General features: G+C 41.2%; 1 protein-coding gene across 4 annotated transcripts in view; it reads left to right on the top strand.

Moving 5' to 3' along the window:
• The window catches only part of Myo61F (unconventional myosin 61F), a 748,935-nt gene that overhangs the window by 489,346 nt on the left and 240,672 nt on the right, over window positions 1–18,917 (top strand). For all 4 annotated transcript variants that reach the window (XR_016546978.1, XM_090374260.1, XM_090374259.1 and 1 more), the window contains exon 16: window positions 18,441–18,487. Coding sequence is in view for 3 of the 4 variants with exons in the window: in XM_090374260.1 (XP_090230386.1) it covers window positions 18,441–18,487 (47 nt within the window). In the remaining variant the exon portion in view is untranslated. The remainder of the gene's footprint in view (window positions 1–18,440; window positions 18,488–18,917) is intronic.

The raw sequence follows: 18,917 nt of genomic DNA, 5'->3' as shown, positions 1-18,917 counted from the left end.
CCACAACAAGGGATGGAAGTCTGTTCCACCAACCAACTACCCACTGGCTAAAGGCAAATTTCCACACATCCTATCCTACATCTGTCTTTCCTCAATTTGAATTTATGCCCTCTCAGGTGATTATTCTGATCAAGAGGAAGAATCCCATCAGCATTGAGCATGCTCAAACCATTCAAGGCTTTATACACTTCTATCAGATCACCTCGCCGGTGCCTAGTCTCCAGACACTAATTTGCGAAACTTAAGCCTTTCTTCGTAAGAGCAACCCTTTGTTCCATTCACTAACCTTGTTGCCCTTTTCTGTACTCGTTCCAGCAGCTCTACATCCTTCTTGAAATGAGGCCTCCAGACCTGTATACAGTACTCAAGGAGTAAACAACCTTTGAGATATTGTGTCTCCTTGTCGAACTCCTTTCTCAGTTTTAAATTTGCTACTGTCTTTGTTTAGTCTAATAAAGGAGGTACATATATTTTCTTCAAAATATATATACTAATACTTCTTTAGTATTAGTCTGTCTTTCCTCAATTTGAATTTATGCCCTCTCAGGTGATTATTCTGATCAAGAGGAAGAATCCCATCAGCATTGAGCATGCTCAAACCATTCAAGGCTTTATACTTCTAATACTTCTTTAGTATTAGTACATATATTTTCTTCAAAATCATAATATAGGGTGTATCTATGCCTTGTCTTTCCAGTGCCTGAAGCATTGCCTTATGCTGTATTCAGTCAAATGCCTTTTCATAATCCACAAATGACAGGCATAATGGTGTTTTATATTCATTTGCTTTCTCCATTAGCTGTGACATTACTTGAATGTGATCCATAGTTGAGAATCCTGTACTAAGCCATCTTGCTCTTTTTGTTGATTCTCAACAAGTATTCTTTCTAATCTGTTAGTAATTGATCTATAATTTCCAATTTCTGATTTATCTCCTTTCTTATGCAACAAAACTATGATTGCATTATTCCACTCCTTAGGCATCACACCTTTTCTAATGCATTTTGTGAAGAGTCTTGCCAGTTTTTGTGCCACGTCTCTTCGTACCAATTTTAACAACTCTACAGTAACTGCATCTTCCCCCGGGGTGTTCCTGTTCTTTATTTTCTTCAATGCGTGTTCTGCCTCATCAGGAAGGGTATTGGGTATGTTGTATGTATGTGTTACTAATTTGTTATGCATCTTCCCCATTGCTGGCATCATTCCCTTGCTCCTTGTTTAATTCTCTATAGTATTCTTCTGCTATTTGAATTATGTCTTCTCTGCTATTTTTAAGTACACCATCGCTATTCTTCAGTTTCAGTATCATTTGTCTTTCTGTATTACTGCTCATGGCTGCTGATTTAAGTCCTTTGATTTCCCTTAATGCTTGTTCTACTTTACTTGTGTTAAATCTTCTTATGTCCTCTGTGAGTCTTTCTAATGGCTTTGCTTAACTCAGTATACTCAATTTTCTCCTCATCAGTGTTTATCTTGCTTTTCATTTGTCGTGTTCAGTTCATCATAACAAGTGTTTCTTGACTAATTTTTTTCTTCTTTGGATTTCTTTTTACCTATAGGTTTCTTGGGCTTTATCACTTTCAGAAAGGTGTAATATTCCTCATCGATATCTTGGTCCTGAGCCATCTGCAGAAACTCAAACTTGTTATTAAGTTCCGGTATATACTGGTTTTTCCCCTCTTCTGTTATCTCAAAGACCTTGGTATTATTTACTTGAGTCTGTTTTTTTCCTTTCTTTTCTTACATCTATATCAAGTGTGCATCTTACCATTCTGTGATCACTTCCAACATTTACCTTTTTCAGGATGCTAACATCATTCACGATATATCTTCTGTTTGTGAGGATGAAGTCAATTTCATTAGTTGTTAATCCATTTGGGCTCTTCCAGGCCCACTTTCTGTTTGCCCTTTTCTTGAAAAAAGTGTTCATTACTGACAATCCTCGAGATTCTGTAAATTTCACAAGTCTTTCACCTCTTTCATTTCTTTCACCAATTCCAAAATTTCCTGTAGTTCCCCTTTCTGTGCTGTTTTGTCTCTTTCCAACCTTAGCATTGAAGTCCCCCATAATAATAGTGTAGTGATTTTTCTGCTCATGTAGAAGACTCTCAATTTCGCTATACGTTTCTTCAACCTCTTCATTATCATGGCTCAATATTGGTGCATAAATCATTATAATCTTTAGCTTGTACCTCTTAGAAATCCTCAGTAGTAGTCTTGAAACTTTTGGTGATGTGCTTTTGAATTCCAAACTGTTGTTTTTTATATCTTTATGGACCAGAAAGCCAACTCCACCTTTGCTCCTTTCACTGTTTCCATTGATGTACAGCAGATTTCCACTTGATAAACTTATGATTCATTTCTTCTTCTTGTTTCGCCAAACCGACGATATTGCAATTCACATTTTCTAATTCCTTTTCCAGCTCTAATGTCCTGTCTTCACTGATGAGTGATCTTACGTTGTAACAGGCCAAGTTCAGTTTCCTTGCATGGCAGCCTGGTCATACCCAGAGATTCTTAGCACCCTCTACTTCCACTCTGAACCTTTCACTGCAGCAAGAGGGGAAGTGAAAGCCGCTGGGGACTGAGGGCCATTTGTTTCGTTGTGCTTTCGTGTCCTGGAGGGTTTGGTCTTTTCCTCTTCACGCTGACCAGGCGTCTTGAAGAGAACCACTCTACATGTTCGTTGCCACCTAAGTGATGTAACAGGGCTTAGAATTAAGAAGGTATGCATGAGTGGATTTTAGGGAGGCAGGCCAACCAGACTTCTCCTAAATCTTCTGAGATAAAAAGATATTGGATCCATCAGTGCTTTAGACTGAATATCTGATAACACACAGAATGCCTGTTCCCCTTTAAGCCCCGAGTCAGTTTAGTGTGATTTAAACACTAGAAAAGCAAAATTGAGGTTAGGAGTGTGTTATAGGCTTAATGACTCTGAAAGTACAACAAAAAACTGTACAGAGAAATAGAGTGGGCCAATAAACCAGAATGTATTATAACTGGGATTTAAATTATCCAGATATTGACTGAAACTTGTGGATTGGTACCTCGCACACTAGCCAGAATTTTCTGAAATTATTGGATGATTGTTTTCTACGGCATCATGTTCATAAGGCAAACCAGAATGAATAATACTCTTGATCTGATTATCATTAGTGATTATTCATGCATTAAGAATTAAGGTGGCAGTGATCATAGTGTATTGATGTGGGATTTACTTAAAGATGTAACTACCATCAGGGGTAAAGGAAAAGGTTTTTTTATTTCATAAAGGTGACTACAGTGGTCTCAGAGATTTTTTAAATTCTATACAATGAGACCAACTGATGATGTTGCCAACAGCAAATTCTAAATGGGAAGCATTCAAGGAATTAATCTTGGAAGCTACTAGGCTTTTCATACAAACTAAAAAATGCTGTTTGAGGTTTAAGCCCATATGGATGTCAGATTAACTAATGAGACTTGTGGCAGAGAAGAAAAATGCATGGGATGCATGTAAAATATTGAGTGACACAAGCTTATAGTAGATATGAGCTAATCTCTAGTCAAATCACCAAGAAAGTTAGGCAGGCAAAGGCAGATTACGAGAAATCTTTGGTAAAGGATTCGAAGAAAAATAGCAAAGACTTCTTTACTGATGTAAACTCTAGTAGGAAGGGGATGAATCAGATTGGTCCACTTAATATCGATGATCCTGCTCAGCTAGCTGACAAATGGAATGAGTATTTTCCATCTACATTTCCACATGAGGAATTCAGTAGGGAAGTGGAGGCTAGAAGTTTATCAAACTCTAACAGGAACTAAATGATTTTGCAATATCTGAATGGAAAGTGGAGGAGAAATTGTTGAAGTTAAGCATAAGAAAGGCCCCCTAGGGTGGATGGGAGGCAACAAAGGAAGTAAGCATTTTCATATCTCCAGACTGGAGGTATGCAAATGTATATCCCCTATTCCCAAAGGGGATTGGCCTTAGTTGCCAATGCTCCTAAAATTCAACAACAACAAAGGGGGTTCAAAGGGTGATAACTTTTCATCTTCCTTGTTTATTCATTCAACTGCTGTTTCCTGGAACAACCTTCCTTCATAAGTATTTCCTGAAAATTGCGGTCTACAGAAGTTCAAGTCTAATGTCAACAAATATCTTCTTTCGTCTTCTTAACCTCCAACCCAAGCACGGTACTAAGTTCTATTGGTTGTAGTACCTCTCGTGTTTGAAGTTTTCATAAAAAAAAAAAATAATAATAATAAAAAATACACGCACGCGCGCGCGCGCAACTTTGGATCACAGAAAATTATGAAAAAATTGTAGTAAAATTGTTTATTCATAATGCTTATGCACGGTGTACAGTTCAGAATTATTGTTTTAATTTATGACATTTTGGGAAATTGCTATTAGATCTTGTCCCCTTCCCCAAAGTATAACCTACAATACTTTTTATCTCCTGATAAGACTTGTTTAATGAAACATCAGAGGAGCTAGTGCAGGAAAACTGTAAAATCAGAAAATTACACCCACCAAGAGCATTCTGAATGATAGAGGTGATTATCTGTTTGTAACATAATATATCAGATTTACTCAATACATATTAAAGTAAAAGCTGGCTGCCTTAATAATTTGTTCTTTCATACCGTATCCTTTAAAAAAAGAAGAAAAAAATCATCTTGGAGAATATATTGCAAATATGTGTAATGCTTTGCATACCAAACAAGGTTTGAATTAATTCCAATCAAACATTTTTTTGTTGTGGCAGTTTGTATTATTAATATTATTATAATTATTTATTATTTATTTTTTTCTTAAATTTTTCCTGTGTAGCTGTGTCAATTTCATTGTTAGGTGTATGTATCCAGTATTTGAAAAAATAGTAATAACTTAAAAAAAAAAAGAAAAGAAGACTATGATTACTTAATTAGTCCTTAATAGCTGCAAGGACAAAAAGCCACCCAAAATAAGTTAAGAGTTGTATCCCAGTATAGAATATTTTCTTTCTTAGATGAACAGGACACACAAAAATTACTCAAGTATTATTTCATTGTAAAAGTTCTTTTTTTTTGTAAACAGTGGGCATTAGAGAGCATATAGTATAAATGCCAACTATTCAACATTTAGACACTGAAATCAATAATTTGGACTATCAGTAAGTGTAATAGTAAAATACAGGTTTGTTAATATTAAATATTCCTATGTAGAGGGCTGTGGAATGAGTTCTAACGCTCGTGCTGAAGAGAAATTTGGACAAAGGTACATCTCCAGGGGCTCACATCTGGTGAGTATGCGCTTGGCACACCCAGGGTCCTGAGCTGTACATCATCATTCTTCTCTTTCTTGGTGATTCCTTTCTACCTCTCTCTCTCTCTCTCTCTCTCAGGGTAACTTGGAAAATTTTTTTTGGCTGGTGCAGCATAAGCCTCAGGCTTCCTTGCACCATATGGCCAATAATAATACTAATATTAATAAAGAATGCACTCGGCATTTATTGGGGAAAAAAAATTAGTTACAAAATTTGTCACTATATGGTGCTGTGGTAATACACATCACTTGAATAGTGCTACAATTGTTCAATGCGGCCTCCATTTTGGTCAAAAACGTTTTCCATTTGAAGAACGGCATTTTCTGCAGCAGAACATAACATATCAATCGGAATAGTCAGCACATGACATCTAATGCTGTCCTTCAGATCTTCCAGAATTTGACCTCCTTCCCGACACACTTGGTTCTTCAAAACCACACAACCAGAAGTCACATGGGGGGTGAGGTCCGGTGGATGGGGTGGCCAAGATATCTGGAAACAATGGCTGATGGTCCGTTCATCTGTAAAGTGTTGCCTTAGCAATCTTTGGACACAATGGTGGATGTGAGATGGTACACCATCTTGCACGAATATGGTATACTGAAGACATCCACGTTGTTGCAGCTCTGGTATTAAGTGTGTTTGGGGTCAAACGGCACTAGGGGTTTCCCCCCATCTCCGCGTAGTTTACATTGTCGTGTGATACAGTATGCTGTAAAGGCCAGAGATTTAAAAGTGTATGGATATTGTACATGATTAGTGTTGTGTACCGTTGTTCTTCTGGCCATTTAGCTGCCAGGCCTCTGCTGAGGCCAGACGTTGTCCACACTTTGCCCCATGGAGGCAGACCAGGTACACCAATATTTTAAATAAGTACTCTGGCAGGTCCTGCCACCTAGTTTCCTGAGATTTCAGTGGCTAGGACCTAAAAGAAAAGAAAAGAAAAGTAAAAATAAATAAATAAAAAATAAAAATAACTAAGTAAAAAAAAAAAAAAAAAAATTGAGAGGTTATCGCGTGGTGGTTGTGCTAGAATTGTGAAGCCGAAAATTGTGGGCGAATCAAATTTGGCTGTAATTAAGTTTGGATGTGTGGGGCTTTTGCTTGCGTGCAGGTAGAGTGGGAGGGAGATTGAAGGCTGGGGAGGGTGACAGACAGAAGAATGGAGTCGATAGGGAGGGTGACTCCAAGATTTGGTGGGGCATGCCCATGCCCCACCAGAAGGGAAAGTGTGGGTGGCAAGGAGGGAAGGAGACAGAGGGACCATCACCTCCCCCCCGGCCAGGGAAAGGGAAGAAAAGTGGACCATGCAAGGGCACCAGGTCAGATCGCCAATAAGGCTAGTGTGCAGAGAGGCTCTGCAGTTTCTTCAGTCGGTGGAATGTCATTTTTGGGACATTGTCCCATCCGAGGTTTACAAAGTCCAGTTTATTTTGTAGCCATTCATTGGTTAAGATCCCATCCAAGGTTATTTAGTCCAGTCAGCTTGGATGTGCATTTGCGATTTCATTTTGTTCCTTCTGTTATGAAGTCGGATCCCTGCGGGTTTGATTTGTTCTGGTGGTCCTTAGTGATGTCGAATTGTTTTTCAGATTATGGGCAGCTTTGATGGGTACTTGCATTCTCTTCATTGCAGTGGTTGCGGCTGGGGGAAGGTCCGTCTTCTGCTGAAGAGGCCCTGAGCGAATTTTGTTAGCGCTTTGTAGCTGTCTTCTTCTTCAAGGATGAGGTGTTCCTGGTTTTGCAGTGTGAATCGAATTTCAGTGATGAGCTGGCAGCGTAGATCTTGATACAGGTGACAGTGATACATGAGGTGTTCCCATGTTTCTGTTTGGCCACAGTGGCAGAGAGGAGTGTCACTGAGTCGGAAGCCTGACAACTTGTGTCTGAATGCACCGTGTCCGATGAGTAGGTATGTGACCAGGAGTCCTGGAGACAGCCAGTGGGGATATTTTGGATATACCATCTGAATTGTCGGCACAAATTTCCGGGTGATTTCACCTTTGATTGAATTTTCCCAGCGGGTTTGCCAGGTCTGTTGGAGATGCAGTGTGAGTCGCTTCTTTTCCATTTTAGGGTCATTGGCTAAGTCAATTGTGTAGTTCAGGCAGGTGGACGTTTTTCCTCTGCTGAGGTGGTGTAGGATTCTGCGACGAACGATCTCCAGGTCCAGGGGGAGGGCACCCATAAGGACCTGCAGCGCATGAGTACTCACCATCCTGCAGGCTCTGGAGATCATTAGCAGGGTATATCTTTGTATCGTCTCGAGTTTTCTCCTGTTGACCATGGTGGTCGCTTTGTGGTACCAGACTCCGGAGACATATGAAATGGCTGGCAGTAATACTGTCGTATAGAAGAGGGCGAGGGTCCTTTTCCTCAAGCCCCAGTCCTTACGGGTGGCTCTTGCAAAGAGTGCAGAATAGTTTCTGATTTTATTCCTGATGTATGTCAGATGTGGTGTGAAGGATAGATTCCAATCGAGCATGACTCCCAAATGTTTTAATTCCGTTGCGAGTTTGACGGTTTTCCCCTGGACTTTGATTTGGGGAGGCCTCCTAATATCTAGGTTCCCCCTGAGTAGGACTGAACATGTCTTGGTTGGAGAAATTGTGAGTTTGTTGTTGTCAGCCCAGTCTTGCAGGATAGTGACTGCTCTATTTGCGGAGTTCTCTAATTGTGCTCTGGAGTTCTCAGCAAGCATGAGAATAAGATCGTCTGCATAAGCCTGGGATGTGACGTTTCCAAGGTTGAGATTTAGGAAGCCGTCTAGGACGACATTCCAAAGAAGAGGGCCCAGAACGGAACCCTGTGGGCATCCTCTGTGTATCAACCGTGATATGGAGCAATACGGAGTAGTGACTGTGACTGATCTGTCTGAGAGGTATGTACTGATGCATTTGTATAGATTTGCTGGCAGGTTAGCCTCCCGGAGCCTGCCGAGGACACCTGGCCACCAGAGAGTATCAAACGCCCCAGCAAAATCTATTGCGATGACAAGGAAGTACTTTCGGTTGGTTGTGGTTGCGGCGTTAACAATATTTTCCAATGCATCTACGGTGGAGTGTCTTTTTCTGAACCCGAACCGATTTCGGGATTGAAGGCCTGCGTTTGAGTAGTGAGTTTCTATCCGATTTCGTAGAAGGTGTTCCATCAGTTTGCTCAGTACAGACAGTAAGGCTATGGGTCTATAGGACCCTGGGAGATCCTGCTGGTTTGTTGGATTTTTGAGGATGAGCCGAAGCATTGCCATTTTCCAGGTGTGTGTGAAATAGCCTTCTTTTAGGCACTGGTTAAATGAATTTAGTATTTTTTCTGGGATAGTCTCAACTGCCTTTTTTACGATTTCTGGCTCTAATAAGTCTGCACCTGGTGATTTCCTGTTTCTTAGTTTGGCGGCTGCAATGTCCAGTTCGATCCTAGTAAAGGGCTCCTCCTCTTCGATTGTTGTGTAGGTACTATTTCTTAGGCAGAGCGATGTTTGTTCTGGGGTGGTTGGATCCAGGTGTTTCTGGAACATGGCATCTAGGATATTATTGATGGATTCCTGCCACGTTTTGGTGTACTCCCCTTGTGGCTTCTTGGTTGTGGGGATGACTTCGCCTCTGGGGAGTTTATTTGTGGTCACTCTGTAGACCACTCCCCAGGGGTTGTCGTTTCCAACTGTGGATACTAGGTGCTCCCAGGAGCGTTGTTTTCATTCACGGATCTTTGCTGTATATTGATTCCTGGCCGTTCGGTACTGTTGTCGTAGTGCTTCCACCTCTACTGCAGGCCAGCTACGCCTGGCACGTTGAAAATTTTTTTGGCAGGTTTTTACCACACGTCTGAGTTGTTGTAATTCTGGGGACCACCAGGGAACAGCTCCCGGAGTAGGTTTTTTCCGCTTTATGGAATTGTTTGCTGCATCTGTGATAAGCTTGACAATTTTAGCTTGGTAGCTATCTGGGTCTAGTCCTTCTGTGTCAAGTGCTTGAGCAGCTGTACGTAATGACTCCTGGAAGAGAGGCCAGTCTGTCTTCTCAACAGCATATCTGTGTTGCATTTGTCTATGTACCATTTGTCTATTTAGTTTCCGGTTTAGTTGAAAGGTAATTGTTCGGTGATCAGATGAGGTCCAGTCTTCTCTGACAGTCCAGAATGCAATGTGGTCCACTAGAGATCTGGTAGCCAAAGTAACATCAATCGTGGCCTCCCACGTCGTGTTTGAAAATGTTGGTAGGTTGTTTGGTTTGCTAAGGATCATATAGCAACTGTTTGCCAGATATTCCTCCAGGCGTTGTCCATTTACCGTGCCACGTCACTCCGGGGTTTCACTAAACCACGCCGGCGAACGGCAGTTTGCATGAGCGCCCACTACGATTTTAGCGTTCGGGAATTCCTCCAGAACATTTTGCAGGTAAGTTATAGCTGGGAGGATATCTTCTCCTGGCCGACAGTAAAGCGATACTGCATAAAATTCGCCCAGTGCAGTGATGACGTGGGCACATACAGCCCATGAGAGACAGTAATTTGTGATTTTGGTGACTGTGTAGTCTGGATTTCTGATTAGAATGGCCGCCCATGGCGTTTCATCATCAGTTTGCACGATTTTATACTTCAGGGGATATCCCTTGACCTTCTTACTGTGCGTATATGGTTCCTGGATGAGCAAGATATGCAGGTTTTCCTCGTTTGCTGTCTTGGTCAGCTGCGCGGCAACTGCCTTGGACCTCTGGGCGTTTAATTGTGCAAATAGTACCCTGTTGTTATTATATGGTCTAAGATGTGTACCCATAATCGAGTCTCAGTTGGTATTTACTCCTTGCTTTTTGGTATATAGGGCACTTATTGTCCCTGATAGTGATCCGCCTGCAGCTTTTGTGATTTGCAGTTTGCACACATAGGTGGTTTGTCCTTTTTTGGGCATGATTTAAATTCGTGGCCTCGTTCAGCGCAACATGTAGGCTGGGTTGGGCACAGGTATGTGTTGTGTGCCCAAAGCGGCTACATCTAAAGCATTTGGGTACAGACACATGCTCCCTGTAGCGGTGGCTGCCCCAGTTTATAAATATTCTGTTTTTCTGGCTGATGGTTTTCCACGCAGCTAGCGATAGTTCCACGACCCAATTTGTGACCATGCCTGATCTGGATCTCGTTTGATGTTTTGGTGTTATTAGGCTTGTGGGTTCCATGTCTGGGTGATCTCGCTGGAGGTTTCTTGTATAGAGTTCATCCTGCAACATTTCTGTGGTCAGATCCTTGTCGGTGTCGTAGATTACAATACTCGGTCCTCTTCTTTTTGGTGGCGCTGCTTCCAGGCCAAGGGTTTGAATCTTTGGATTTGTAATTATCTTTTTAGCATCCTCTGCTGTCTGTGTCTCAATTATCACACCTATGTTTTGTGGACTGACTTTATTTTAGTCGTTTTTAGATAGCCTGCGAGGTTTGTAATGACAGTGTTTTTTACCTCTTCGCTTGTGGGATGTTCCTCTGTGGAGGTTGGTCGGAGGATGACCAAATGTGGTGTTGGCAGGAGAGCCTTTCGTTTGGGTATGTTTTCTGCGGTTAACACTTGCGGTTCTTGTGTTTTGATCCTCAGCACGTCGGAGTAGGACGGGGCGTGCTGTGGCATTTCTTTTGCCCTTCCTTCCTGATAGACTTCCAGTTTGCCGTTTGAGATTTCATATTTTGATTGAGTGTCAAGAAGTATGGTCTCTAGTTTGCTCCATATGGTGACTATGTCGGCCCGAAGCACTGTTGTTATTCTATTTGTTTGTTCTTTAAAGAGTGTTTCGAGTGCCGTTTGGAGCACAAGTATTTGTTGGAGAACAGGGCCCTCAGGGATGTTAGGGTCCAGGACATGTTTGTCCTGTTTTTTACTATCACCTGCCAGGTCTATCTGTGGTATTGCAGGATCTTGTTGCTCTTTTTGCTCTGTCTGGCTACGCGTCTCCCTCTTGTTCTTGTGTTTTGGTGCTGGGGTGGCCCTGACCTTGTCTGGGCTTTCCTGCAAGTCCATGCTGGCTGGGTCGATTTCCAGTCCCATCTGGGCATCTGCAGGTGTTTTTTCCATTTTTCCTTCTATAGTTCTCGGGTTTGACGGATAATCGGAAAAACTTCGGATTAGCGGGTACTAGGTCAGCAGTTAGAAAGGACTGCCAAGTTGATGATGAATGGAAGTTACCACAAGTCCGTAGCTATAATAGTAGCTGAGTTACAGCTGGCAGCAGATTTGGGCTATCCCCCACTGATACAGATGTGGGGGGGGAACAGTCAAATTAAGAGATGTTCCCAGAACGGAGCAGATTTCTGTGGGGGTATTTCAGGGAGCTGGAGGCGTTAGCGACACTTATATTTGCATAACTTAAATACTTTACAATTTGAAAACAAAAACTATGTAGAGTCTATGGTGGGGGGGGGGAGTCACTAAATACATGTTTTTAAGTTCATTTTACACAATTGAGGGCACAGTTTGTTGGAACAGTCTTCCAGCTCGGGTTTACACTGGTGGGGAACCCTTCCCAGTCAATTGCAGCGTACTAGCGTGGCCACCGCGTTATATCGGCACCTTTCTATAGCCTTGCTGCCAGCCACATGGTGACCAGTGCAGTCTGGCAAACAAAGGATATAGATACTAACGCTAGTAATCTGCTAAATTCCCAATAGAATGTTCAAAATTTCTTACCAGGGGAATCCTCTAAACAGCATCTTTGATGGAGACCACAATTTAAAACTTAAACTATGGTTTAACCACATATTTAAACAGAACTTTTACAGAGCGTTGCGACAGACGTCCACGCTGGTTCGGCGGCCATATTTCCTTAATGTACGGTGTAACAACGTGGTCAAGCTGAAATTTATGAACGTCCGTAATTTAGCTTTGCCTTAGAAGTTTGTCACAAAAATAACATCAGTCAATTCGCCAACCCAATAGAAATCCAGTAGACTTGATATTTTAACAGAAATATCCAAATACACCACTAAATTTTAACATTTTGAAGAGCCCTGCAGCTCTGGTATTGCGAAATTTGCCAACATTTCATAATATCACTGTCTAGTGATGAGGTGTGGGGTCCAGTTAGTGTTACCTGTTAAAAAAAAAAAAAAAAAAAAAATATGGCCCAATTATGAATGTGGCCATAAATCCACACCACACTGCTACTTTTGGAGAATGCAATGGGACCTCTTGGATAACTCAAGGGTTTTGTTGCCCAAATGCGACAGTTGTGCATATTCACTTGTCCGTTTAAACAGAAGTGGGCTTCATCACTCCAAAGGATGTTCCATAATCAAGTGATATCCACTGTCGTTCACGCCAAACTGAAGTGCGTATGTGAAATGAATATCTGCATCACCATGCTTTAGCTGCTGTAGCATGTGAATCCTGTAAGGATAGTACCACAACACCTGCCACATTACTAGTCTTACATAAGGTATGTTCGTGTCAGATGGCACCTGGGATTTCTCCCATCTCCGTGTGTGTTTCACTGTATTGAGGACAGTACACTGTCAAGCCAGAGACTTGAAAGTGTGTGGGCCGTGTCTGTGCAGTGAGATATGTTGTGCCCATTGTTTATCTGGCTTATTGGCTGCCAGGCCCCTAGTGGGGCCCGACGTTGCCCATACCCTGCCATGTGGAGGCTAGCCGGGTGTATAAAAAAATTTGCGTTTGACATTAATGCTTAATGGGATTGCTGTTAGGAAATCGCTGGTTGAGGTTGAATGCTAAAGAGATGTGTTAAAGGCCAAATAGGTCGGGCAAAATTTTGATGTTATTAAATTTAGACATGTGAGGTTATATGCTAGATAAAAGCTAATAAAAGATAAATAGTGTTAGTTGTCTTAGAGATTTACACAAAACTGGTAGAATTTAGATGCTGATTATAATTTTGCGACATTGTTAAGCGTGTACTTAGTCAATTTAGTGAGGGGGGAGACTGAAGACTGGGGGGAAAACATATAGAGTAGGCATCCCCAAAGAGGTCAGTGGAGACGAGCCCACCAGGCGAAGTATGGGGGTAGGCAGGGAGGAGAGGAGACAGAGATCCATCTCCTCCCTCCCCTGCCTGGGGATGGGGTTTTAAAGGGAACCAGGTTAGAGTACCCTGTTCAGATCGCCAATGCCGTGTTGGCAGCCAAGCCGCAGGATGTCTTCGTCAGTGTCATGTCCAAGCAGTGTCGAATCTGGTATGAAGGTCAAGCTGCCCGTCCTGCTCCGGGGGTGGGATTTTGTTAGCTGGCAGTGGGGAACCCAACAGGTGAGGGGGTGGGAGAGACACACATTTACTTCATTCATAATCTGCATTCTCACTCTACTTGCATTCTTTTTTTTTTTTTTTTTTGTTTTATTATTATTTTTTTATTTATTTATTATTATTATTTATTATAATGCACTTATTATAATTTCTGCACTGCACTCTCTGGGCACCGCAACTTACTGTTATTCTTCAGTTGTGGTGCAGGCCTAGCCGCAAGGGTTTTTTTTTTTTTTATTTTGCAGGCCAAGGAATAATGCAGTGATAGTGTTTATGTGGTTAGTAAATGTTCGTTGGTACAGTACATATATAAAGTAATGTAAGTTTTTTTTTAACTTTATATTCTTTCAGCCAATTACATTTGCTCTTCAACTCATTCCCATTCACTCTCTCTTTCCCATATGCTAGGTCACTTTCTTTCTCCAAAACTGCCATTTATTCCCTTTTACTATAATTCCTAGTTCACTCAGTGCCCAGCCTATTTATTCTGTCTTTCATTTTCATTCATTCATTCTTCTTTCATTCTACATTGCATCCCCTTGCTACTAGCTTACTGATATTTTTCAGCTAATCTGCTTCCCGGGCAGCCTGTACATCTCCCTCCCCAACATGGTTACTTATTTGGTGTGGGGCCCCAGGTTCCTACACAAGGCAGGGTAGTTCTGGGGAGTTTTGTTATGTCAGGTTTCTGTCAGGGTGCATAATACTGCTATCCTAACAGTTTCTAAGTCATCGTCTGGGCGTGGTGGGAAACTTGGGCAATTTTACTATTGATTATTGTTTAATTGTTGGGGGAGCTGAATTGCCATTCCTTGCATTGCTCTGAGCATTTCGAATACTTTTTCTGTGAAAGATGTAAAAGCTTTATAATTTTGCTCTTCTATGATGAACAGATGTTCTTCTCCCCTGAGAAGGGGACCAATCTGTGCTATTAGCTCTGTTCTGGGGATGTCATATATTATACATTCATATAGAATGTGTACCCAGTCTTCACTTTCGCCACAGGTGCAGTTTGGGTCATCGGTCAGGCCTAAGGAGATTAGTTTCACCTTTAGGGAGCCATGACCTGTCAATATAAATGTAAAAGGTCCAGGGGCATACCATTTAGGTGTCTTTGGGCTAACCATTGACACCCGTGGCAGAAGCCTTTTGGTAACCAGACCTCTGGTTTCCTGCTCCCACTTTGTTTGCCATAGCTCGTGGAGCTTTGTGGCTATTCTTTTTCTTTCATCATTGAAGGTGTTGTTTGTATCAAGGGCTATCCCCAGAAATTCTGTGGGTATGCCCTTTTTAAATCTATAATATAAGCCTCTTTTGGCTACTTCCAGGTAAAGTGGGAGAGTTCCGGCCAGCAACTGTAGTGCAGGTGTGCTTACTGTACGACATGCTCTGGTAATAGTGAGTAGTATTGTTCTTTGTATAGATTCTAATTTATTCCTATTTCTTACTATGGCCGAGCGGATGAACCATGCACCGGCTCCATAGGTGACAACAGGTAGGAACATTGCACGGTATATGATTGCCAGGGTCTTTCTTTTGAGTCCCCAGTCTGCTTGACTGATCCTGGCAATCATACCTGCATAATTTCTCACTTTCTTCACCAAGTAGATCAAATGCGGATAAAAAGTTAATTTTGAATCAAAGACCACTCCAAGATATTTTAGTTCTGTTACCATTTTTATAGTGGTTGTGTTAATTTTGATTTGTGAACGTCTTCTTATGTCCAGATTGCCTTTTAGAAGTATTTGTTTCATTTTTTCAGGTGATATTTTGAGCATGTGCATTTGTGCCCACTCCTGCAGCTGCAAGAGGGCGGCATTTGATCTTTGCTCTACAACCACTCGTGAGTTACCTTTTACAAGGAAAATCATGTCATCTGCAAAGGCCAGGCTTTCCACGGGGCCCAGATCCAAGGCCAGAAATTCGTCCAGAACAATGTTCCAAAAGAAAGGGCCAAGGATTGAACCCTGCGGGCAGCCTTTATTCACAGGGCGTGTCAATTCCTGGAACCTTGTGCGTACTGAGATACTTCTGTCTGTAAGGTAGCTGTTTATTACCTTATAGAGGTTTTGTGGGGCATTTGCCTGGCGAAGTCTCCTAAGGACATTAGGCCACCAGAGTGAGTCAAATGCCCCGGCAAAGTCAATGGAGATTGCCAGCATATATTTCTCCTCTGTGTTTTTAACTGTTGTCAGTAGGTGGTGCATGGCATCCTCCGTAGAATTGCCCTGCTTAAAACCGTACTGATTGTTGGAATGCAAACCTGCTTCTGTGCAATATTGAGCTAATCTGCTATATATTAGTCTTTCATATATTTTTCCTAGTACAGAGAGGAGGGCTATTGGTCTATATGATTTGGGATCAGTAGGGAGTTTTTCAGGGTTTTTGAGGATTAATCTTAACACAGCTTGTTTCCATATTTTTGGGAATATACCTTCTGTCATACAGTTATTATATAGTGCTATTAATTTATCTGGTGCTATTTCTGCTAATTTTTTGATAATCTCAACCTCTAAGAGGTCAAAACCCAGGCATTTATTATTTTCGGTTTTAGATAGTGCTATTTCTAAGTCTTGTTGTTTTTTGTTGTTATTTGATTTTTAGGAGCATTAGCAACTAATGCCATATTGCTCCGGGGATATGCGGTGGTCATTCCTTGACCTTTCCACATCCTCCATATTTGGTGGCCACGGGATCGAACCCTGGTCTAATTAAGAAGTGTGTGCTATGCACTGCTGCTCCTGCCCACCTGGCTACGGAGGCGCCCTAAGTCTTGTATAGTGAACAGAGGTTCAATATTGGCATTGTCATATTCAGTGTTTTCTTTTATAATGTTTAGCTGGGTGGGGGAATGATTCCCAGTCTCAGTCTAATGATACTGTCTATGATGTTATTTACAGAATCCACCCAACACAGGGTTGAGGTTCCATCTGGTTTGACAGTAGTTTCTAAGACATCTCCTCTTGGCAGCTTGTTGGTCACTATTCTGTAGACAACTCCCCAAGGGTTATTGTTTCCAGTAGTTCCCACCAAGTGCCTCCAGCATTCCTTTTTCTTGTCTCTTATGAGGGCTGTATACTGATTCCTGAGAGTTCTATAAGAATCTCTCAGTGCATCCACCTCATTTTGTGGCCAAGATGTTCTGGCTCGTTGAAAATGTCTCCTCACCCGGTGTACCCTACTTCTGAGTATAGTAAGTTTGAGGCACCACCAGGGAACTGTCTACTTCCTCAGTTTTTTCCGTGGGATGGACAGGGTTGCTGTTTTTGTTAAAATGTTTGTCATAGTCTGAAAGTATCATAGTCAGTGCTTGCTCGTCCGGGCTACAGTTGTCTGATCTAGACCACTCATTTTCCTGTTTTTGCAGCTCAGCTGCTGTATGTTCTGCAAAAATCTGCCAGTTTGCCTTTTTAAGGTTATACCTTTTGATATCCAACAGGGAGTGTTGGGTTGTTTGTAATTGCCTGTTTAGTTTAGTTTGAAGGAAATGGCTCTGTGATCTGACGTGGTCCAGGCTAGCTGGACACACCAGTCTGTGATTTTATAAGCTATTGAATTGGTGGCAAGAGTAACATCAATGTCATTCTCTCACATGGTTCTGCTAAAAGTTGGGAGGTTATTTGGTTGGTTTAGCACTTGAAAGGGTGAGGTGGCTATATAGTGTGAAAGTATCTGGCCGTTGTATTACTAGTCTTACAGTGGAATACGGCATGTCCACTTCATGAGAAACAGCTGGCACACTTGTGCTACCACATGGAGATTGACTTGATAAATCCACGACAGCCATAGCCACATTTTCAACATGAGAGGAGTCCACTCGTTTTTGACCTCCACCTGGTTGAACACCAAGATGTCCTGTCGCTTCAAATTTCGCAGTCATTTTGCAGACAGCAGGAACAGTCATAGGTCCACGCCTTATGCACTTCTGACACCAGAATTCTCTGATAGCCGCAGCTGCATTGTTGCTGTTATGATAGTACAGCTTCACTAATAGGGCCTTTTCCTGCAACATTGTTGGCATTGCTGCTGTAGTGCAGGCAAACATCTACTGTATGATTTTGAAGAGACTGCTTTGCTTTTATACAGTACAGTAGAGCTGAGTAGTGGCAATGTTGCAATAACTTGTTATTTGCATAATTGTAACTAAGATAGTTACGCACCATACAGTGACAAATTTTGTAACTAATTTTTTTTCCCAATAAATGGCAAGCGCATTCTTTATTGTACGTGTTATCCAAATTTCTCTTTAGTATGAGCCTTAGAACTCGCTCCAGAGCCCTATACATATGGATAATTTAATTTTAATAACCCTGTACATAAAATAAGTGTTTAAGTAAAGTGCAAATGCTCAATGCATAATATATTAATAGTTTTAAATACACTATAAAATATCGGTGTAAATACACCATAGTGAACTTATAATGAAAAACTACAGAAGTAGCGTAAAGCCATCAATTTGATTGTATCTCATATTGTGACTGCCTTCACGAGTTAACGTGTGTTGTACTTCTGTAGTTTTCCATTGTGAGTTCACTATAGTGTATTTACACTATCCGATATTTTATAGTGTATTTCAAACTCATAATATATTATACCTTGAGCATTTACACTTTATTTTAGTATTATTTTACACACCTTTAGGCATCTCCCATATTGTGGAAATAACTGAGAATAATTAACAATAGTCTTCTCTAATAGTGAAGCGTTACTTAATCGAAGTAGTGCAATACATGGTAACTCATTGTGAGAGTAGTCACAATATGACATACAATCAAATCGATGCCTTTACACTACTTCTGTCATTTTTTATTATGAGTTCACTATGGTGTATTTACACCAATATTTTATAATGAAATAAATGTTTGAATATATAAATTTTTTAAATTAAATTTTTCATTTTTATATAATGCAGGGTTTTTGGACAAAAATAATGATCTGCTCTATAGAGACTTAAAAAAGGTAAGTCTGTTTAATGTGTCCATTGCAATGCATACTAATGGCACAAATGAATATGACTTTGCATAAATTTGTACAAAAATATTTTTTTCAGCCCCAATATTTTTTTCCACTGTGTCCATGGAAAATTCTAGAATCTGATTAAAGACTGACACAACCAGAAAAGAGAGTTCTTAGGGGCTTTTCGTACTCAAGTCAGCCTCCAACAACATCACAAAAGTAAAATTAGAAGGGAATGTAACAGTTTTCTCCACACTAGTTATCTCTCAAATCTTGTAGGAGCCTTTTGCCTTCCTCTGATTATTCCCCCCCCCTCTCTCTCTCCCCATTCGTCCTCCTGTAAGGATTCACCCTCTATAAATTCCAGTCAGGATGAATTCATGATTCAGCTAATTTCTCGGAGGTCTTTTACTTTATTTTGGAAATTTGCCTT

The sequence above is a fragment of the Mastigoproctus giganteus genome, chromosome 5 (genome assembly GCF_048544385.1).
Source record: "Mastigoproctus giganteus isolate SK-2022 chromosome 5, ASM4854438v1, whole genome shotgun sequence".
Taxonomy (NCBI): domain Eukaryota; kingdom Metazoa; phylum Arthropoda; class Arachnida; order Uropygi; family Thelyphonidae; genus Mastigoproctus; species Mastigoproctus giganteus.
Note: the sequence above shows the minus strand (reverse complement) of the source record. Positions and strands in the feature narration are given on the sequence as shown.